The sequence below is a fragment of the Lagopus leucura genome, unplaced genomic scaffold (assembly GCF_019238085.1).
Source record: "Lagopus leucura isolate 7727_CA_CO unplaced genomic scaffold, USGS_WTPT01 Super-Scaffold_100018, whole genome shotgun sequence".
Taxonomy (NCBI): Eukaryota; Metazoa; Chordata; class Aves; order Galliformes; family Phasianidae; genus Lagopus; species Lagopus leucura.
The window spans coordinates 10,832,796-10,852,189 of record NW_024962272.1 but is presented as its reverse complement, the minus strand read 5'-3'; the positions used below and the strand labels follow the sequence as shown (position 1 = coordinate 10,852,189).

Sequence of the window (19,394 nt, the reverse complement as noted above, 5' to 3'; positions counted from 1 at the left end):
CATCAAAAACAAGCAGTCCCTTGTATACGCTCTACAAGCTATGAGCATTTATTAATAGTTTATACATTAATCTTTGGATAAAAATAAATTGAAAGAAACCTTATTCTTCCTTTTCTCATTTTAATTTTTATGGAGAAACACTACAAAACAATCCAACAGAAGTCATTATATCTCATCTCAGTATTTGCCCAACAGTGAAAAAAAGAACACCAAAACAACTGCACAAATAAACGTACATTATCAGCAAAGATGCAAATATAGAAAAGACACAGTAGTGTAATAGGAAGTAAATGGAAGATAGGATACAACAGGGTGCAATAGCTTTGTGCCTTTCCCAGCTATTCTGCCTTTTTTCAGATGATGTCTATGTACTGCCATATTTTACATGCTGTGTTAGTGCATTTAGTGTTTCCTGTATAAACATGCCAACATTTTCTTTTCTGCCTCTCTCTGCAAGAGCTATATATTACCCAAATACACTATATTTTTGCAAAGAAACATTACTGCACTACAGAAGTTTCTTTCTCTACCCCTCATTAAGAAAGCTGCAATGGGATAACAGTTTCAAGCAAGTTCCTTGAAAAGACTTTTCTGTGGGAAGTCATTCCACCACTGAATACTCTCCACTACTAAAACTCAGAGCTTAGACTTCCCAAGTCTAATGCCAAGACAAAATGTACTGCTGTTCTGGAAGACAGAATCATTACAGGTATCAGTACAGGTGAGATCTGATCATTTAAGTAGGAACACCAGCTAGCTTAATTTAAAAAGTCCCAGCATAGAAATACCAGTAAGCGAAAGTACATGACAAAAATCCTGCTTTCTCTTAATGGCACTGAAGTGCTATTAAAACCAGGCACAGAAGGATTAAAAACTGCTGAAAAGCTACAGTCTATAATTCCATCCAACAGGATCACTCCATAATGATGTAGTCTTCAGTTCACCAGTGTGCCTGTCCAATCCACTGAACTTATGCACCTCATCTAAGAAAAACACATGTTGAGTACGACTTTCACTAGTTCAGCTACAAACAGGACCTTCAGTGAATGCTGATCTAACATGACTTGGGTTATGCACAAGAAGGTTAAAAAGAAAGACAGTAAAAACAACTTCAGAATAAATGGTTACTTTATTGTAAGAGATAAATTACTAAAATGTTAGAAAGGACAGAAGTATGTCTCTTTAATTACTGAATATAGCAATTAGCCAGGAACTTCCATTTAAAAACTCCTTAAGTGACAGACCGTGAGATGTGCAGCTCTACTGCACTATAATGTAATGTGGAAAATAGCTTTTAGTAGATTATTACCTGGAATATACTGGCTCCATAAGGTGTTCTCCAGGCATTAAGAAGATTATCTTTTCCAGTGCTTACAAACCATTTGCCTGCAACAGATTGTTTAAATGTTATTGTTGCTTTTTCCTTTCAAAAAATGCACCCCAAGCAACAGATCAGTCATAAGAACAACACATTCACACGTTAATGAAAAACATATCAAAAGAATAGTCACATTTTAAACCAGTAACACTAAGAGGTTTGGTAACAACACAGGGAGTTTCTACAGAAAAAAGGAATGAATTTTTGAGTAGTTTTAATGCTTAACTTCAAAATCCAACTCTTAAATTTTCTCTAAATCTCTAATTTCATCTACAGGCATTGTTGGAAGAATTTTACAGGAAGGAAGGAAAGAAAATACTGGCATGGAAGTATTTCCTTACCACAGTGAGCAAATTTGAGTGACAACACACAGCTCTCATGAAGATGTAGCTGATACTTGTCCGGTTTAGTAACATGCAGCACTTCGACATTACTGTTCTCCATTCCTACTGCCAACCATTCACCAGTTGGACAATAGCCCAGCGAGAAGATCTGGAATTAGCACAGCACATGCTTCAGTCAGTCAGGAAGGAGCTCCAGATATTCTAAACTGACTTCTTGCTACACTGTTAACACTATGCAAAAACAGATCATAGTCTGCTACAGTGTTAAAAAACACGAAAATCCAATTACTATAGTAATCAAGATAAATTAGTTCATGTAAACAAAGCTCAATTAAAACTGTAATAGCAAAGCACTGAATCAAGCTATAAAAGTTAATGTCCTAGCTTATCTGACAGCATTTAAAAATATTTTTGTAAAATATTTTTGAACAAGGACCTACAGGAATGGGAACAGATTGCACTCAGGAACACTTTAATCTGGCAATTATTTTATAAAAAGGATTCTCCACTGCTTTCATAGGAGAAGTACTAATCTGTCAAACAGAAATAATCCAGAAAGATGCTTAGCCAGCACACAGAAAAAAAAAAAAAAAAAAGAGCATGACGCTAGATTATTTGGAGTGTTTTTGAGTCTGTTTTTTTCATTATTATTGTTATTATTATTTTATAGAAGCGTTTCTTTTAGAAAACAATGACACATTTTTCTGAATATGCTGAAGCTCCAAAGATTGCACCTGTGATGTGAAATCATGTTGCTGTAGCTGTCTCCCTTCTCTCAGGTCCCAGGATCTGACCGTGTTGTCCAAGCCTCCTGTCCAAAGCTTGGTTCCATCATTAGAAATGTCAATGCAGCTGGCTCCATCTGTGTGACCCTGAAATTGTCTGAAAATATAAAAAGATTCACACATTCTCATACCAGAAATAATCAGTTCTGATTATTTACTCAGAATAATTCCTGTTTCTTTTGGTCTCTGAAACTATCGTTAAAGGAAGGAAAAAGGTAAATTGCCATGGAAATCTGAAGGAAAAAGTTAAATTGCCATGGAAATCTAAGATTAATCTCAACTCTGGGATGGCCATATGAGCTTTGTGATGAATTGACAACACAATTAATCACACCATACAGCCAAGTGTTAATTCGATTTTCAGAAGCATTCTTCATGAAATAGGTATTCTGAGGGCTTTTGCTGCTATTTAATACCTATGTTTTGACTGGAAATACCACATGCTCCTGAAAGAATGTTGCATGACTGCCAAAATTTGTTTGCATTAAGGAGAATCTGAAGGACAATGACAATTTTTCTTCTTTTAAAGGCAGTCCAAATGGAAGCATCAGAGGGTAAAAGCCTGTCTTTGTGTGCAATATTTAAACAGTATACCTTATAGCAACATGTACGCAGTGCAGAGTACAAAGGTCTGTACGAGTGGCTCCTAACTATCTTACTGGTCATTATCACTGAACATCAACCCCAACTCCTAAGAAGCCCAGGTGTGCAATGAAGTGATTTACACACATTTGTATCTGAGACATATTTGCAGACAAATCTGCTGGAACACTGATTAAAGATATTGGAGTGTGAGCACAGTGTATTGCACGGAAACAAAGAAATCCATCTGTTCAAAAAACCTACAGCAATTTCAACACCAAGTGATCTTTAGCAATTACCAGTTAGGAAGCAGTTTGGCAGGCTTGAAATTATGAAACTCTCAAAACCCACAAACAATTAAATAGATTTCTGTCAAAGTACTAGTCATTGCCTAGCACAAAGTACATAGTTATTGCCTAGCAATGAAATAGCAGGAGCAACTATGCTGACACCACAAAGAAATGAGTGCATTTATGCAGAAGAGCATGTAAGGCTATGTTTAATTAATTCTTCACAACCCGGTGATCTGGTTCTGTCGACCTACCTCACCAAAGTCTGGTTATGCAGATCCCACACTGCAATATTCCCATCACTACAGCAAGAGAAGCAGACCTTGGAATCGGGGCTGATCGCTAGAGCATAGCAAGCTGGAGCAGAAGATGTCAGCTCCGCTTTAATGCGTGGAGTCGGAGCTGCCAGGTCCCAAATGGATAACGTGCTGGCTTCTCCACCAACAATCAGGGTGCGGCCGTCAGGGAGCAATCTGCAGGAACGGATGTAGTTATCTCTGTTCTGTGGAGACAGAAACCATCGAGAGATTACTCATGAGGAAAGGAAAACAGCATTAACATGAGAGCAGAAATCCATAAAAGTATTGTATTCCCTCCTGGTTTTAATGAGCCATTTATACTTATGACAATGATAAAGTATATTAATGCCAGAAAATTACATGACATTAGGGAAGTACTTAAACTTGATCTACAAAATTCAGTAGCGAGAGATATTTAATCTTAATTAGCATCAAAATGCAAAGACCTGAACTCAACTCCAAACAATTCAAGACAGCTGTATTCAACAGCTTGTGCAGAAAGTTACATTTTCATATGCAGTTTATTTCAGCACATTAACCCCTCGGCATGGAAGAGTACCAAATTCCCTGCACATCCCCCTGCTCTGCTCCAGTGAGACTTGCTGCCACCATCTAGGAGATGTCAGAGAAAAATATTTGGGCAATTTTCTTCATTTGTGTAGTGATTTGTGTAGCAATTCATTATATGTCTACACGTGCTGCACTGTTCTCATTTTATTTCCTTTGTAACAAGAAGCAACATCTTACCAAAAACTGGTAAATGACACGAGAAATACTGCTAACAATGGTTTGTCTTGTTAGCACATTCAAATAATTTGTGAATAACACTCTGGGATATTTTTAATTGTCACATTAAGACAAGGCAATGCATTCACACATATGCACAAACATAAAATACGTGACTATCTTCAAATATTCTCTGAGAATACAGCTGCAAGACAGCAATTTTTAGCATGATGGGATATCAAGCTTTAACACTGCCAACAAATGTCAAAGTTTAGAAACAGTATCTGCTGTACTGTCTTTGATCTTTCCCTCTTCCAATACAATTTTAGGATATTAAAGATGTTTTGATTCACTGGGGGGAAAACAACACGAGTATTACAAGGAACATACTTCAAACTGCATTCTAAAAGAAATAAGATTACAAATAAAGTATCAAGCTTTGATACCAATGACAGAACACAAATAGCCACTGTTTTTTGTACCTTAACAGTATCATTTCAATCTTAACACAACATGCTGTTGTCTTCTACCATCGTAAGCTACCATTTACTTACCAGGCAGTCGAGCTGAGAGACAGGGCTCTTGTTGCCAGGGTGGCTGATATCCCAGACTTTGACACACCCCTTGCCACCCGTGTACACATGTCTCGTGGGGTTGCTGATGGTAACTGCACACACAACTTCCCCATGGTTCAGAGTGTTGATTTGACGGGCATGGCGAGGGATTCCTGGACCGATGAGGGCATCGGGAGGGAAAGGAACAGGCTGCATCTGGCCATCTGCACTTACATGAAATGAGTATGCCCTACGAAGGAAAAAACATAGGGAAAGAGGACAAACAATACAAACTTTTTCTTCCAGCCTATTTCAGAAAACAGAATTTTGTATGTGTTTCCACTACGGGCATTCAGATTGTCACTTAGCTCCTTTCAAAGCTTTTTTTCTATAATATAAGAAAGAAATTATTTAGACATCTGTAACCAGGATTTCAAGTGAGATACATAACACAGCAATGCATGGGGAGACCACTGCCTGCAGAGAAGGGAAGGACAGGTCAGGGTCCACTGAAAGACAGAAATAGATAGCCAGTTGCAGTAGACCTCTGGGGGCAGCTGAGTGCCAGATAACATTTGGTTGCTCTAACATGTGGACTTCAGCTGGATCACTACCTAGTTGCTTCAGACACACTGCAGGTCCCACACAGTGTTACCAAAGCAGTGAAACCACCACTAGGAAGGGGTTAAGCCCCCAGGTAGGCTTGCTGACATCTGACACGACAGACCAGCAAAAACGTATTGGAATTTCCTTCCTTCTTTTGAGTTTTCTTTCTTTTTCCTTTTTTCCTTTTTTTTTGTTTTGTGTGTGTGTGTGTGTGTGTGTGTGTGTGAAGCTGACACAACAACTACAAATCCCAATTTCTCTTGCCAGAATTAGGACTCTCACTGAGAAAGAATGTGTTGTGTGACTGCCAGTTATGCCACCTGTGAATAACCTATCAACAGCTTCATCTCAAAATATTTTCCAAGGAGAACAGTTACGTTGTGAAACTGTCTTGTTCTTCAATGCTTCTTGACACATCATATCTATTACAAGACTATAAACATTACAAGAGGGTTCACCTACATGCACTAAAGGTAACCTTAACAGAAAGCTTTAATTTCTTTAGACTTAAAACATCACAGAAGTATTGATAAAAACAAACAAAAAACAAAATGTAACAATGGTGAGGTTGAGAACAGCTCACAAAAAAAAAAAAAAAAAAAATCACTTTATGATACTACCTAGAAAGCTCATTTCTTTAATTGTTGCTTGACAGTCACTGAAGAAGGCAGGCTTCAGAATTCAACTACTGAGTTTGTTATTTAAGATTCATAGTATATTAACATCAGAACAGTAATTTTCATCAGGATAAAATGCAACTGCATTTTCGCCTTCCTGCCCTATTCCCGAAGCTTTACCAACTCTTCTCATCCTGCTCTCCATTTCTTGTTCTGGCAGGCCTGAGTGACACATCATATCATCATTCCCCATTTTTTGACATTAAACACATTCAGGAAAGGTAGGACAGATTTCTGTGGCTGTCAGAAGCAGCAAACTGCCAATATGAGTAGAATCTTGGTTTCAATTATCACTACAGAAATCTGAAATAACTTTCTCATTATTTCCTTAATTCCTGTTCACTGCAGTAAAGTACTGAAAAAAAAGAAGCTAAATTTCTAACAAAACAAGTGGAACTTCATTATCATCTTCTCTGATTTTTGTATAAAGTTTCAGTCATTCTGCACAGAGCCATGCTTGAGACTTTCTATATGTTTCTACTAGGCTTATTAAGCATACAGAGAACAAATTTGAACAATTACAGAAATAAAGCTTAATTCTGGAGAAATTAATATTTACATTATTCTCATCCCATCCATTATTCCCATCAGCATGTGTGGTTAAACTGTTGCTTTTTAATTGCTCTTAAACACTGAGAAATTCACACAATGTGTTACTTAAGTAACTTAAAAATATCTGACACTACAAATAACAATAAACACTTAGTAATTATTTCTTCTTTTCAAATTACCCATTTTTTCTATCTTCTCTGTGAAATATGTCTGAACTGGAAAGACAATTATTTGTAGGTAGATCCCTGACACACCGCACTTAAGGGATCTGTTTCAACTAACTGCTGCATTTCAGCTAACATTCAACAGCACAGATTTTCAGAGCTTTTGTCTTAAAGGAAAAAAAAGTGTAAATTACAAAACAACAGTCCTGATAGCTGTGAAAAATACTCTACTTAAAAATTAAGATAATCATGCTAAAGGAATCACAGATTTCAAATTCAGATTCCAAGGCTGACAAATATTTAAATGCAATTGTGAATTAAAAGAGTCATCAGTACATCAGTGACCACTCAAAAAAAACCCTTCCAGATGCAACAAAAGTTGAACTCACTTGACTTCAGATTCCCTCATCACCACATGTTAAATGTGAGCAGAAGGTCTGCACAATTAAAGTTTCTCAGACCAGACAAGCATAGCTTAACATAGCTGGTTACCCTTCCTGGAGCCATCTTCATGATGGATGAACTTGAAGAGTGCAAACACCTGAACGTTACGTCTAGAAATTTCTAAATTTCCACTGCATGTGTAAGAAGAAAATCTCCATCCTGCAGAAATTCTTAATGTAAACAGCTGATCTGGAATCTGTTGCACATCAATTTTCAAACTCAAGTTTCAAACTTCAAATTTTCAAAAAATCTATCAGGGCAGAATAACTGGCAGAATCAACTGAGGTGAACTAGTGTGTGTGGTCTAAGAGAGTTTGACAAGGTGTATGAATTTAGTGGTAAGTTCGTACAAAAGGGGTGTCACACAGGAAGTGGAACTGGGGACCCTCACATAAAACTCAGATCAATATTGTTTGCATCAATGCTTTATTTTTCTCCTCTCTAACTCAAGAGGGATGTGAGCACAGAGCTCTTCATATCTATGTAATTCTTTTTCTGAGACTCACAACAAGTGATGCGTGGTAGAGCAGGTCACCTTTTGCGGTCAGTTCCATCAAGGATGAATTTGAACATTATGATACAATAATTCTTTCCAGTATTTTCAATCAAAGGAAACATTTCAGTGTTCCTTTCTCTGCACACTGCTGCCTGTAACAGCTGGTAAGTTTGCAAGTAATTGCAAGGCTTTTGTGAACAAAGAAATCATTTTTTAAACTGAAAAGCAGAGTACAGTGGAGAAGGAAAGCCAAGATCCCACTCCAATTTGTATTTCTATGTAAGACCAACTAGTCAGATTCAGCATATAACACCCTGAAGCTCAGATCCTTTCTCTGTCCCCTTTTCTTTACTCTACCCAATACTTGCCAGTTGCTATTAATCTTCAAAACAAATTTGCAAATACCACTTCCAGATTAAATAAGAGTTTCTCCTTCCTTTGCCAAACATCTATATTTATTCTAATTCACAATGATTTTCAATAGCTAAGGGCAATTCCAATCAACAAGGGAACATAACTTTAGCAGATGAATAATTTATAAAGTTGAATATTTGATACTCACGGTTTTCCTCCAGGGATGCCTGTGAGATTGGGAGGGATGCCTGGGACTCGCATGTGATGATGTGGATCAAAACCAACCTACAGTTTTCCCCAGGCAAAACAAAAAGGTATATTAAAGATGGAGACAGGCAAAAGAAGACAGTTTAATTCTCTTTCTCCATAGCAAACTTCCTGAATTACAAAGGCTAGATTTACCCCACAATTCTTACATTCAAAATGAATTACTTAACAGCAGCAAACACTTACCACTGGAGATCTCCCATAAGCTGCAGCTGCTGCAGCCGCTGCAGCCGCTGCACTCATCTGAGGGGAAATGTTGTGTAGACCAGCATAGGCAGCTCCAGGACTGGTCAGTTCTCCATTCATACCAGCATGTGGCACAATACCAAATGGAGTTGGATAGGGACACGGCACTGCCATAGGTGTCCTTAAACCTGAAGCTATTGAAGCAAAAAAGAGAGAAGTCACTCAGCCATGCCAGACCCATCAGAAGAAATATGAGTTTCTCAAACAGTACAGTACATATACTGATATAACACAGCATATTTGTATGTATATAAATATGCATCTACGTATCTATATCTCTCTATACATACATATATATATATGCTGTTTAAAGTGCTGAAGGCCCAACTCGGCATCCAGTTTAAGTAGCAGTAAATTCTGATGCCAATGTACACTGGAAGGAAGCAGGTTTTGGGATGAATGGAAGCATCTTCACAACGCTGAGGCAGATCAACGCTCACCTAGTGGGTCCACACCTGGAGGTTTGCCTGGCACGGGCCTCAGTCCGGGAGTGGAGTTGCTGCCTGGAGTTGGTGCATCAGTCCGTGGAGTTGGGGTATTTGATTTAGATACAGGAGTAGTAGATTTCTCATTCTAATCATCAGAAAGAAGAAGGGAAAACAGTGCATTAGTTGTTTTACTTTTCTGACTAGTTGCTGTAAAGCAAGTGGAAGACACAAGTGCACATCTAATCAGTGAAATCTAGCTTTTGGGTTTGGGTTTCAAAAGTCACTGGCAATAAAAACTAAAGAGACACTGAAGAAGACAGAATGGTTTAGGAATTAACTACAGCTTTCACAGCTTTCATTGCCCAAGGCATCTATGTGATACTGAATGAGGTCAGTGACTGAAGATCACTGTGGCTTGGCAATTATATTGGCAGCACATGTTAAATCCGTCCAGTGGTCACAGACCTGCTCATACTACAAGCTTATTTGAGGAACCACTGCCTTATAGATAAGAAGAGCAGAAAAAAAGCACAACTGACCAACAGCTCACACACAAACATGGTACTGGTAACACAAGGTAGAGACAGTGATGGGCATTAAGTCAGGGACTGTGCACTGCTGATCTTGTGACAAGCTTGTTTATCAGACAGATTGCTGACTCTTGGGCCTGAACCTGTCATTCCATCACCTTTCCTGAGCACTACATTCACTTTAAACTTTCTTTTATTTATTTTATTTCTTTAAGTAATCACATATCCTGACCTGTGAAGAACACAGAAGGGAGTTACTATGCAGCTCAGAAATGTGATTAATTTTGGCCACAAACAGGAAAGGAAAGCATACCCCCGACTTGCTGGCAACTCTTTTTTTGCCTTGTGATTTACGATGTAAGTCAAGGAAGGCTCTTGTAAATGACAGATTACTTTTTAGATAGAAAATAAAAATTATTGTTGTTGTATATGGCCTGGTAATTCAAACAAAGCTAACAACCAAATCACGTCCAAGCAAAACTGAATTTGCTATAAACCACAGGCACAGGCAAACAGATCAAGGAACCCCTGTGTACTCTTATTTATTCTAAGAATGACAGTTTTTCATACTGGGGAGGAGAAAAACATCTCTCAACACAGCGCATCTATCATCTACCCACACCACCAATGAAAACAACCTTTTCCTATCCCTCCAAAAGGTGCGGACTTCTTCCCTTCTGTTTTATAAAAATTACTTAAAAAACAAAAACAAATTTTAAACTAATGCTTCATAATGCTTTACTGATAGCTGTACAAATTCAAATGGTATCCAGCTAGAAGTCTGGTAAGCAACTATTTCTGTGTATTAACTCAGGTCAGGTGAATTCAGAAGCACTTACAAGGCTAAGTTCTTTGGATTTAGAGGAAGGAGTACTGCTGGAGGATGCAATAGACGCTGGACTAATTGGCGCATCTTTCTTCAGCAGTCGAGTCTTGTCCAAGCCATTCTCCCTTGGAGAGTGTGCTGGGCTCCCCCGTGGAGAGGAAGGATCCTAAACATCAGCAATGCGGATTACTATAAAAAGTTCATACTGGCCAACAGGGCTTGTCCTGAGCAACTTGCACTTTGGAGTGAAGCTCTTCCATAAAATGTGACATGTTCGTTTAGCCTTTCAGCAATTTAGTTGATAAAATTTTAAAATCAATATGTATAACAGATTTTTAATTTTATTTTTAAGAAAGTCTTAAAAATTGACATTATTGAACATCAAAAATGATGTTTGAAGTCTGTGGATACTGAAATAGGAAATTAAGTCTCATTCTTTAAGTGTCGAGCTAGAAAGGTTTGAGGCATGTGGCAGACCTGATAAATTCACAAAAGAAGTAAAGACCAGAGTGAAAGAAAACACCATTTATGAGCTGAAGTGGGCTGGATTCAGAGCACACTTTTGGGACGTCCAAGTAACAAAAAATGTCTTTTGTACAAATAAGTGTTACAGATCTGTTTTTTATCCTAAAGAGAGACATGATTGGACTCCCTCAAGCTGGCTCTCTTATGAAGGCAAAGACTGTAATCTTATTCATACCCAAAATACATAGATAGTATTGAAGACACCACCATCTAACCCCCACTACTGTAAGGTAAAAAAAAACCAACAACAAAAAAAACCCGCCTAAACAATCAAACAAATGAAAAAAAAAACACCAAAAAAACAAAAAAAACAAGCAAAAACATTCTGTGTACCTCATTGGAAACATCAACTACCAAGTTGTCATCACTCTTTTCACCATCACTGTCCTGCAATAAGACACAGTGTGTAAAAAATACATATTTAATACCCTGAGTTTCCTAAGTAAAAAGAAAAAAATAAGTGAAAGAAATGGAAAGCTGCTCACAACTACGTAATATAGCCTGTTTTTAAACCAAGATTTATCCAGGAATAAAACTGCATTATTTAGGTCACCTACAGTGCTCCTCCTTAAAAGATTTCACTAGCTGCAGTATTATTCCCAGATAAGTTTTCAGATCAGTGGATAAAACAGAGAATGAAAATCCTCATCCAAAGTTGCACTGCACCAAGAAGTGGAGACAAGCTAGACTGCAAATTTATCAAGTCCCAGCCTAATTAATGCTCTATCCTCATACACTGCCTTCCACATGTTCTTTATTTATGTCATCAAAAATGCTATCAATCCTACACATACAAGCCTTCCAACCACTGTAAATGGTAGGTACAGACAGTAAGAACATAGTAAAATCCTGAACATCAATTTTAAAATTAGTTATGCAGTAGGAAATGGGTGAAATTATAAAGGAACATTTAAGTTTAACAGTATAGAATGTAATTTTTTACTCACATAACGAGCTGCTATTTCCTTCTCTTCTGTTTTCTGTTTTTTACTCTCTGAAGAATAATCTGTCGAATTTCTGTGCTTTTCTGCTGTTCTGAAACTGGCTGAGGGAGATACAGAAGAGCTCTGCTTTTTGAAAAGAGATGAAGAAAACACATCAGATGCTCCTTCCAAACAGGACTTTTTCTGTCAAATTACCTCAACACAACTTAACCCAGCAAGATGATTTAGAGCTGTTCTTAAGGACAGCACTTTGGGTTTTAATCAGCAATAGCAACCCAGCAAGTTTCTTGTGTTAAAAGTGCCCAGTGCACTGCAAGAGACACAAATAAAAGAGATCAGTTTACATGGAGGAGTTGATATCTGCAGTATTAGTAAGATGAATGTAGAGCTACTTTGGACCATTTTGTGAATACCTTCTGGCTTGTTTCCTGTATAAATATGCATGGTTAAATCAATACTGACCTCCCAGAAGAAGTGTGTATGTATATGCCTGCAGAAATCACAACAAGAAGAACAAAGACGGTTCAAGCTAAGACAGAATCACAGAATGGCCAGGGTTGAAAGTTACCTCAAGGATCATGAATCTTCAACTCCTCTGCCACACGCAATGCCACCAACCTCCCCAGCTAGATCAGGCTGCCCATGGCCCCATCCAATCTGGCCTTTAACACCTCCAGGCACGGGGCATCCACAACCTCTCTGGGCAGCCTGTTCCAGCACCTCACCATTCTCTCTCTAAAGAATTTCTCTGTACTCATTTTAGACCAACAGATTTTACAGTTTCCAGTTATGCCTGCAGGACAGGAATACAGTGCAGTGGCTCAGGGAAGTCTTTTTTGCTATTCTGTGGACATCACTTATTAATGACGGTTACAGAGCACATTTATGGGATGGGAAAGAATGGAAGGTAATTTGCACTTTGGGCACTGTCATTCAGCAACTCTGCTCTACTTCTTTAAACAATCAAGATGACATTTATCAATTCCTAACATATTTCCAGAGCTTGGTGGAGCCCTATGTTCATACACAAACAAGGAAGTAATGAAAGATGCAAAATTTCTTCTGGGATTGATTTTAGCAGCAGCAGCTGCTAAAAGCTGTGCTTTATCTCACAATGAAGTCAATAGTTGAATGTACATAAGTAAGGATGTGTTCTGGTATTTTGCAGAATTGGAACTGACAGGTATGAAGATGAAAATAATCCTCAGTTTAAACCCTGCTGGCTGTGTTCATCTCTCTATTCTCCCTACGTAAGATGTTGAGGGGAACAACTAAAGAAGTCCTTACTGCTGGATTTTAAACCCTCTTGCACATGCAGAAAACAATGGCATTGAGATTTTCTTCCATGTCTTATAATAACTTGTTGTTCTTCAATACAGCTGTATAGTACAGCACTCTGGTTTGAGGGTTAACTGCATGCCTCCGTAAGTATATTTTATCACAATCACCAGGAACACAAACCCCAGAAGTCAGCATTTATGCTCTGCAACTCCTGTTCCATTGCTGTTACTGAATGTCTTATTTCCTCAACACGCTATACCACAGACTTCTGGCAATAATTAAGAACACTTAACCACAAGTTAAGATGCAGTCATTGCTCAAGTCACATAACAGAACGTTTCTCCTTGCCTGGACACCCAGCTGCCACTTCTTTAAAATTTCCAGTTCTTGTCAACAGTAGCTCAGATTAATGAGTGGTAGAACTTGAAAAAAAATCTTCAGCTTTCTTAACTGGTGACTGTTATTTATTCTTCTGAGTAAAAGCATAAGCTTATTCCTTACCTGAGTAGAAATAACAAATTTTAGTGAAAAGCCAGTGCTGAGCACTGCCTGTGTCTTTCTCATTTCCCTCCCTCTTTCTCCTTTTGGCAGCATACATGGATTTCCTACCCTGAGAAAAGAATATCTTAAAACATGTTCAATGGTTTAGCTTTAAAGTAGATCATTAATCAACTGTTACACTGTAAATGACAAATTAAAAATGCTATTGCTTGCTCTGAAGAGAAAATGCATGTTAAGGCATTTGGAGACAGTAGTGACAATAAGCACAGAATCCTTAAAAATAGAGGCTAAGTATAAACACAGTATTAAATGAACTGATAAATGTATTTGTTTACTGCAATGATATAGCACAGTCTTTTGCAAAAGATTTTAATAGCAGACTCCTATTACATTTATATTAATTTATAATTTGGGAGGCGGTAGCTTGTAATGTGAATTCAATTCATTATTTCTCAACTTCACCCTACAGAAAGCAAATTACTTTAAAACGAAGAAAAATAATCACCAGTAAACTACAAATTAGACTGATGTCTGAAGAATTAAAGTAAATTACTGCACTTATTTAAATAGAAATACTTATTTTCATGAATTTGAAACTATATAGTTTCATTTTTCACAATCTAGTTAGCTATGTGCTACAGATACCATTTTAATCTTTGATTTCACTGCTTAATAAAGTAATAAATTAAAGCTTCCTACTAGAATGATAAAGTAGTTAATTATCTCTAGCACATAAAGGATGAGTACCACATTGGGCACTGGAGCAATGCACACTGCTTAATGGTTTTACTGCTTCAAAGATGGATCAGACTTGATTCTGATAAGAAAATATGGTATCCCACCTGGCATTTGTAGAAAAAATGTTGACAACTAACCTAATGATAGCTGATGGGGAGAGTGAGCAAATCAGTGGAGTGAAAGGAAGCATTAGAATCTCAATTGCCAAACTGAAATTTGGCCAGTGAATTTGGACTAACATTATTTTATCTAAAAAGCCAATTACTACTCAACAGATTAAACATTCTTGCTTTTCAGGTTACTAGTAGATCTGTAAGGATCTACCTATACATGGGGTGTAACAAGTCTTCATGGCTTCCACTGACATCAAATTCTTACATATTAACCCTGCACCCACACACATTCTAGTTTCCATGTCTGCAAATCGATGTATTCCAATTCTTCATATTTGCAAGCTGTGAGGCAACAACCACTGAAGTGAACCACTTAGCTCACCAGATTCTGCACTGTTTCTCGATTAAAACATCAGTGCTGTCCTAATATTGCCTTTAAGAAATGGGAGGAGAATGGCTACTGAGACAAATTAAAAGATTCAGCATTATGCTTTGGCAGGCAGCAACTTAATGGGCCAGAGTCCTCATTCTAGTGACTATGGAAATTTATAGAGAAATAAGTCTTTCACACTGCTGTTCTCTTCAACAAAAAACATTAATCTACTAGAAAGAGTAGCATTTTCCTACTAACCAACACAGAGTTTGCTCACATATAATAATTAGATCAGACACAGGAAACAATATTATTTGGGGAAAGTGGGTTACATTCAGTTTCCATTTTAGCAGAATGTACCAGTTTTTCATTTTCTGCTTAGGTAGGACATTTTTATTCATGTTAAATACAAAACGCTGACAAAAAACATTTGAACAGATACATTTATAAAAAGGCTGAGCATACTGCCTTCTTCACATAATTGGCTTAAGAAGTGAAATAGTTTGTTTCTAGTGCTGGATCCACAGTATTTGTTGCACTAGACCGTAAAACCTGGCACGGTATACCTTACTGTGTATTCTGGGCAGTACTGAGCACAGTGTTAAACAAAAAGATTGCCTACCACGAAGGCCATTTGGAGTTTCACAACTCCAAATGGAGAAAAGCAGTGCATCTTCTCTATAACGCTCACAGGGTACTTCCCCTGGTGGAATATCAATGCCACACAGGAACAAATTAAATGATCATAAAGAGGGCAATATAAGCCTCTTACTGAGCCATAAAATTATCACTGGTAACAAGGCAAACATCAGCATCCTCACTTTCTACTTGGTATAATTCATACTTGAGACTGCCTGGAAAAAGAGAAAGCTGAGGTACTGAAGTCACCATTTTAACTCCAGCTTCCACTGAAGTTACTTACATTAACAAAGATGACTCATGCTGTAATGCAAAAAAAAAAAAAAAAGAAAAAAAATAAATCAATATGGTCAGATTGTGCAGTCTTCCAACTGCTCTCAAAACCGGTAAACCCCAGCTATTCATACGCTCGCTTCTGCAGATGAAGACCTGGCCTGAGCAGACTAAATTATAACTGAATAGAATCAGTGTTAAAAGTAATGACTAGAGATGACAAGATGAAAAGCCCTCCCCCACAATAAAAGCTGGTAACTCTTTAAAATATTCATGAATATGACCATTCCCCAGTGTACCCTTACTGCTAAAATGATCTATTTGGAGTGTAATAATTAAAACAATCGTTGCCAACAAAGTGGGATTATGATATAATTGACCATCCTGAAGTATTAAGCAAACTTCAGTAAAAGCCAAGGATGCTCAACCCTAAGGTCAATTACAGTATAATTACCTGAATGACATTATTGATGTTATAAAGTCTGTTGGAAGTATAAAAGAAACTATAAAAATGGATACAATATGTATTACAGTCCAGTGATGACCAGACAGCAATGCTGCTTGGTCGGACAGTTGGTGCCAACATTACACATGGACATACAACTGCCAGAGATCTGACAAAGGCATTGTCTTGTACTGGGTGGGCACTGGCTTCTGCCCTTTCCCTCCAGCTTTCCCAGCACCCCGGGCTGCTGCATGGAGACCACCCTGCTTGTTTCTCTCAGAATTAACTGGCAAACTGCTTGGCCTTTGGGTTTGTCTCATCCGCCCATCTGAAGCTGCTGGTAACTGTCCTGCCTCTGCTGCCTCTTAAGACAGAAAGCTTCAGAACATCTGTTCTCTGAAGAGAACTTCCTTTTTTTTGTTTTAAATTCAGTCTTCCATGCATTTCATCAAGTTTCCCCTAAATCTAGTGCTGACGGAGCGAGTGAATTCAGCCCTGCTTTAGGCATGCCTTGCCATTTTGTAAGCTTCAAATACATCCTCTCTCACCCTTCTCCTTCTCAGGCTGAAGGTCCTGCCTTCTTGGCCTTCCTCCTTTGAGCCACTCCATTCAGTTAGTTGTTCAGCTGCCATTTCAGTGCTGCCTCCACTAGGTCACTACTGAGACATGGAAGCAGGACCACACGCAGTGCCCCAGCACAGAGCCAGACGTGCAGCTATCACACACTATCCCTTTGGCTACAGCCTGCACCAGATCAAGCCACAGCAAGAATGGTGACCATGTGGACTTCATGGAAGAAAACCTCACTGGCCACTGAGTTTCCTGTAAAGTTCTGTCCCTCCTAGTTCTGAAGATGAGCGGAAGTAGAAGCCTTCAGGGAACCCTCCTCGCCTCTTATGTGAAATGGTAAAGCAGGCTGCCCAGCAGTCTGCCAAGGCCACCACCACACAGCCAGAAAAAAGAAAACAACCAAAAATGCAACTAAACAGCTCCCACATAGTAGGCTTTCTGCATGGCTTCAACTATAAGGGAATACCCATCTGTTTAAAAAATGCATTTGTTTACATACTTCCGTATGCACATATTTTTTATTAAACTAAAGGAGATGGTGTGAAAATGCTGTAAGCTGCTCTGTAGGTACCATATGGTGTGCTTCTACAGGGCTGCATTCCTGAGGTCACCCATACCTCCACATTTACTACACATTTCTGTTCTTATTATTACCACTACTGCATTCCAGTATCCATGCCAGCCCAAATTAATTTCCACTATTTGCTTTAATTTACTGATGTTCTTCCTTTGCTGCCCTTATTCAGTCAGCTGAACACTGATACAGCTCAGAATGAGCTCATCAAATGAGGATACCTGGTAGCCAATTATTGTTCCCACAGATATCAGTGGCAGCGAACCTTTAAAATGTTTTTACTGCTCATTTCCAACTTGTTTCTCTATATAGCCAACATGAAACCCAACACCCAGTCTGCCGCATCAAGATCAAACTGACTTTCTTGTCTCATTCCCTGCCTTCTCTCTGCATTTGCATTTACAGATATTGGATAAAGTCTCAGTACTCGTTGGTGAAGAATCCTACTAACTAGCTCAGAAAGGCAGAACAAAGCTACTTTTAATATCACATGACTCTGTCTGAACTAAGTGAACTGAACTTAGTAATCATGGGTACAATAATTATTTTTAATACAAACTATGATTAAAATGCAAACTTTGAAGTTTCATATTGCATTTTTATCCACTAATTAATGTCATTAATTGCAAAATTAAAGAAGTTAATTAGTGAATAAGAGTGTCAAAAAAACTCCTTCAAAGTCTAGATGTGCAACGCTGCTTCATGAGCAATGAATCGGCCATAAAGAAGCCCAGAGTAAAAAGACGTATAGGCTGAGCAGTTTGTCTCCAGAAGGCAAGTGTTCTCAAAAGTTTCACATGAATCAAAATACAGCTATGTGTATACATTATGTATATGCGCTTGTAATTTCTTTTAAAATATCCACATATCTGTTTACATGGGTGATGTGGTTGCCCTGGTGGCACCAATGTGGTATTTCATCTATCAAAATCAAAAGTCCAGATAAAACGAGTGTTACAAAGAACGATAAACCACTACCATTTCCATGTTAATTCCAGTCATGCATTTTAACATGATACACTTACCAACTTACTATAAGCTGCACAGTCCACACAGCAGAAGCTGGAGATACCTAGCAATTTTGACATATAATCCTACCAGTGTGTGCTGCTGTTTCTTTGGTCCCTCCTGGTGTCCAGGTGCACAGTGGTGGCAAGAAAAGGAGGTGTTTAAAGCAACAGAAAGGCTAGCCTTTCACAGACAGATTTTTGCAATAAATCCTTTAAAATACAGCTTCTTCAGTAATCACTGGCTGAGGGCGTAACACGTGTAAGGCCTAATCACTGCTGACACTATGAGGGTCAACGCATAGCAAGAAGGCTTAAGTACAAGCAGTGAAACAGCAGAAGAGCATAGCTATGAGGCAGAAAAGGAAACATAGATTTAGCTTGAAGTGTATCTTAGCACAAGCATGTGAAGGTAGTGAAATCAAGGAGTGCGGCAAGCATCCTTTGGTAAGCAGGACAGTTTGAACTAACGTCCTGGTTTAAGCAGGGAACAAAAGTAAAAGTAACAGATGGGTAGCAAAAGGAGTTAAACACTTCTGCCATGTTTACAGAAGCTTCAAAGTTCACAGATTACATTTACCATCAAGCCAGCTCTTGTCCTCATCTGCCAACTCGTAAATATTGAATTTAATTGATGATATAAACAACACAGGCATTGTCAAACATCCTCCCCCTTAATCCGCAAAGCAATTCACCACTTCCCACTCACTGTCCCTCACTTCAGCCTCCTTCCCTTTGAACAGATCCCAAAGACCACAATCTTCAGCACACAGAAAAGCAGGTGAGTAGGCCAGAGTGAAAAGATACACAAGACGTTGTCATGGTTCTATGTTTTTTGTTTTTTGTTTTTTTGTTTTTGGGTT

At 38.3% G+C, this 19,394-nt stretch overlaps 1 protein-coding gene across 2 annotated transcripts in view; it reads right to left on the bottom strand.

The window, feature by feature from the left end:
• Nucleotides 1-19,394, bottom strand: part of TLE4 (TLE family member 4, transcriptional corepressor) — a 101,781-nt gene that overhangs the window by 3,379 nt on the left and 79,008 nt on the right. For both annotated transcript variants that reach the window (XM_042877449.1, XM_042877451.1), the window contains exons 9-19: nt 12,021-12,140; nt 11,407-11,460; nt 10,562-10,714; nt 9,205-9,337; nt 8,705-8,898; nt 8,460-8,536; nt 4,959-5,208; nt 3,634-3,881; nt 2,457-2,604; nt 1,720-1,870; nt 1,310-1,386 (exon numbers count right to left, since the gene is read on the bottom strand). In XM_042877449.1, coding sequence (XP_042733383.1) covers nt 1,310-1,386; nt 1,720-1,870; nt 2,457-2,604; nt 3,634-3,881; nt 4,959-5,208; nt 8,460-8,536; nt 8,705-8,898; nt 9,205-9,337; nt 10,562-10,714; nt 11,407-11,460; nt 12,021-12,140 — 1,605 coding nt within the window. The remainder of the gene's footprint in view (nt 1-1,309; nt 1,387-1,719; nt 1,871-2,456; nt 2,605-3,633; nt 3,882-4,958; nt 5,209-8,459; nt 8,537-8,704; nt 8,899-9,204; nt 9,338-10,561; nt 10,715-11,406; nt 11,461-12,020; nt 12,141-19,394) is intronic.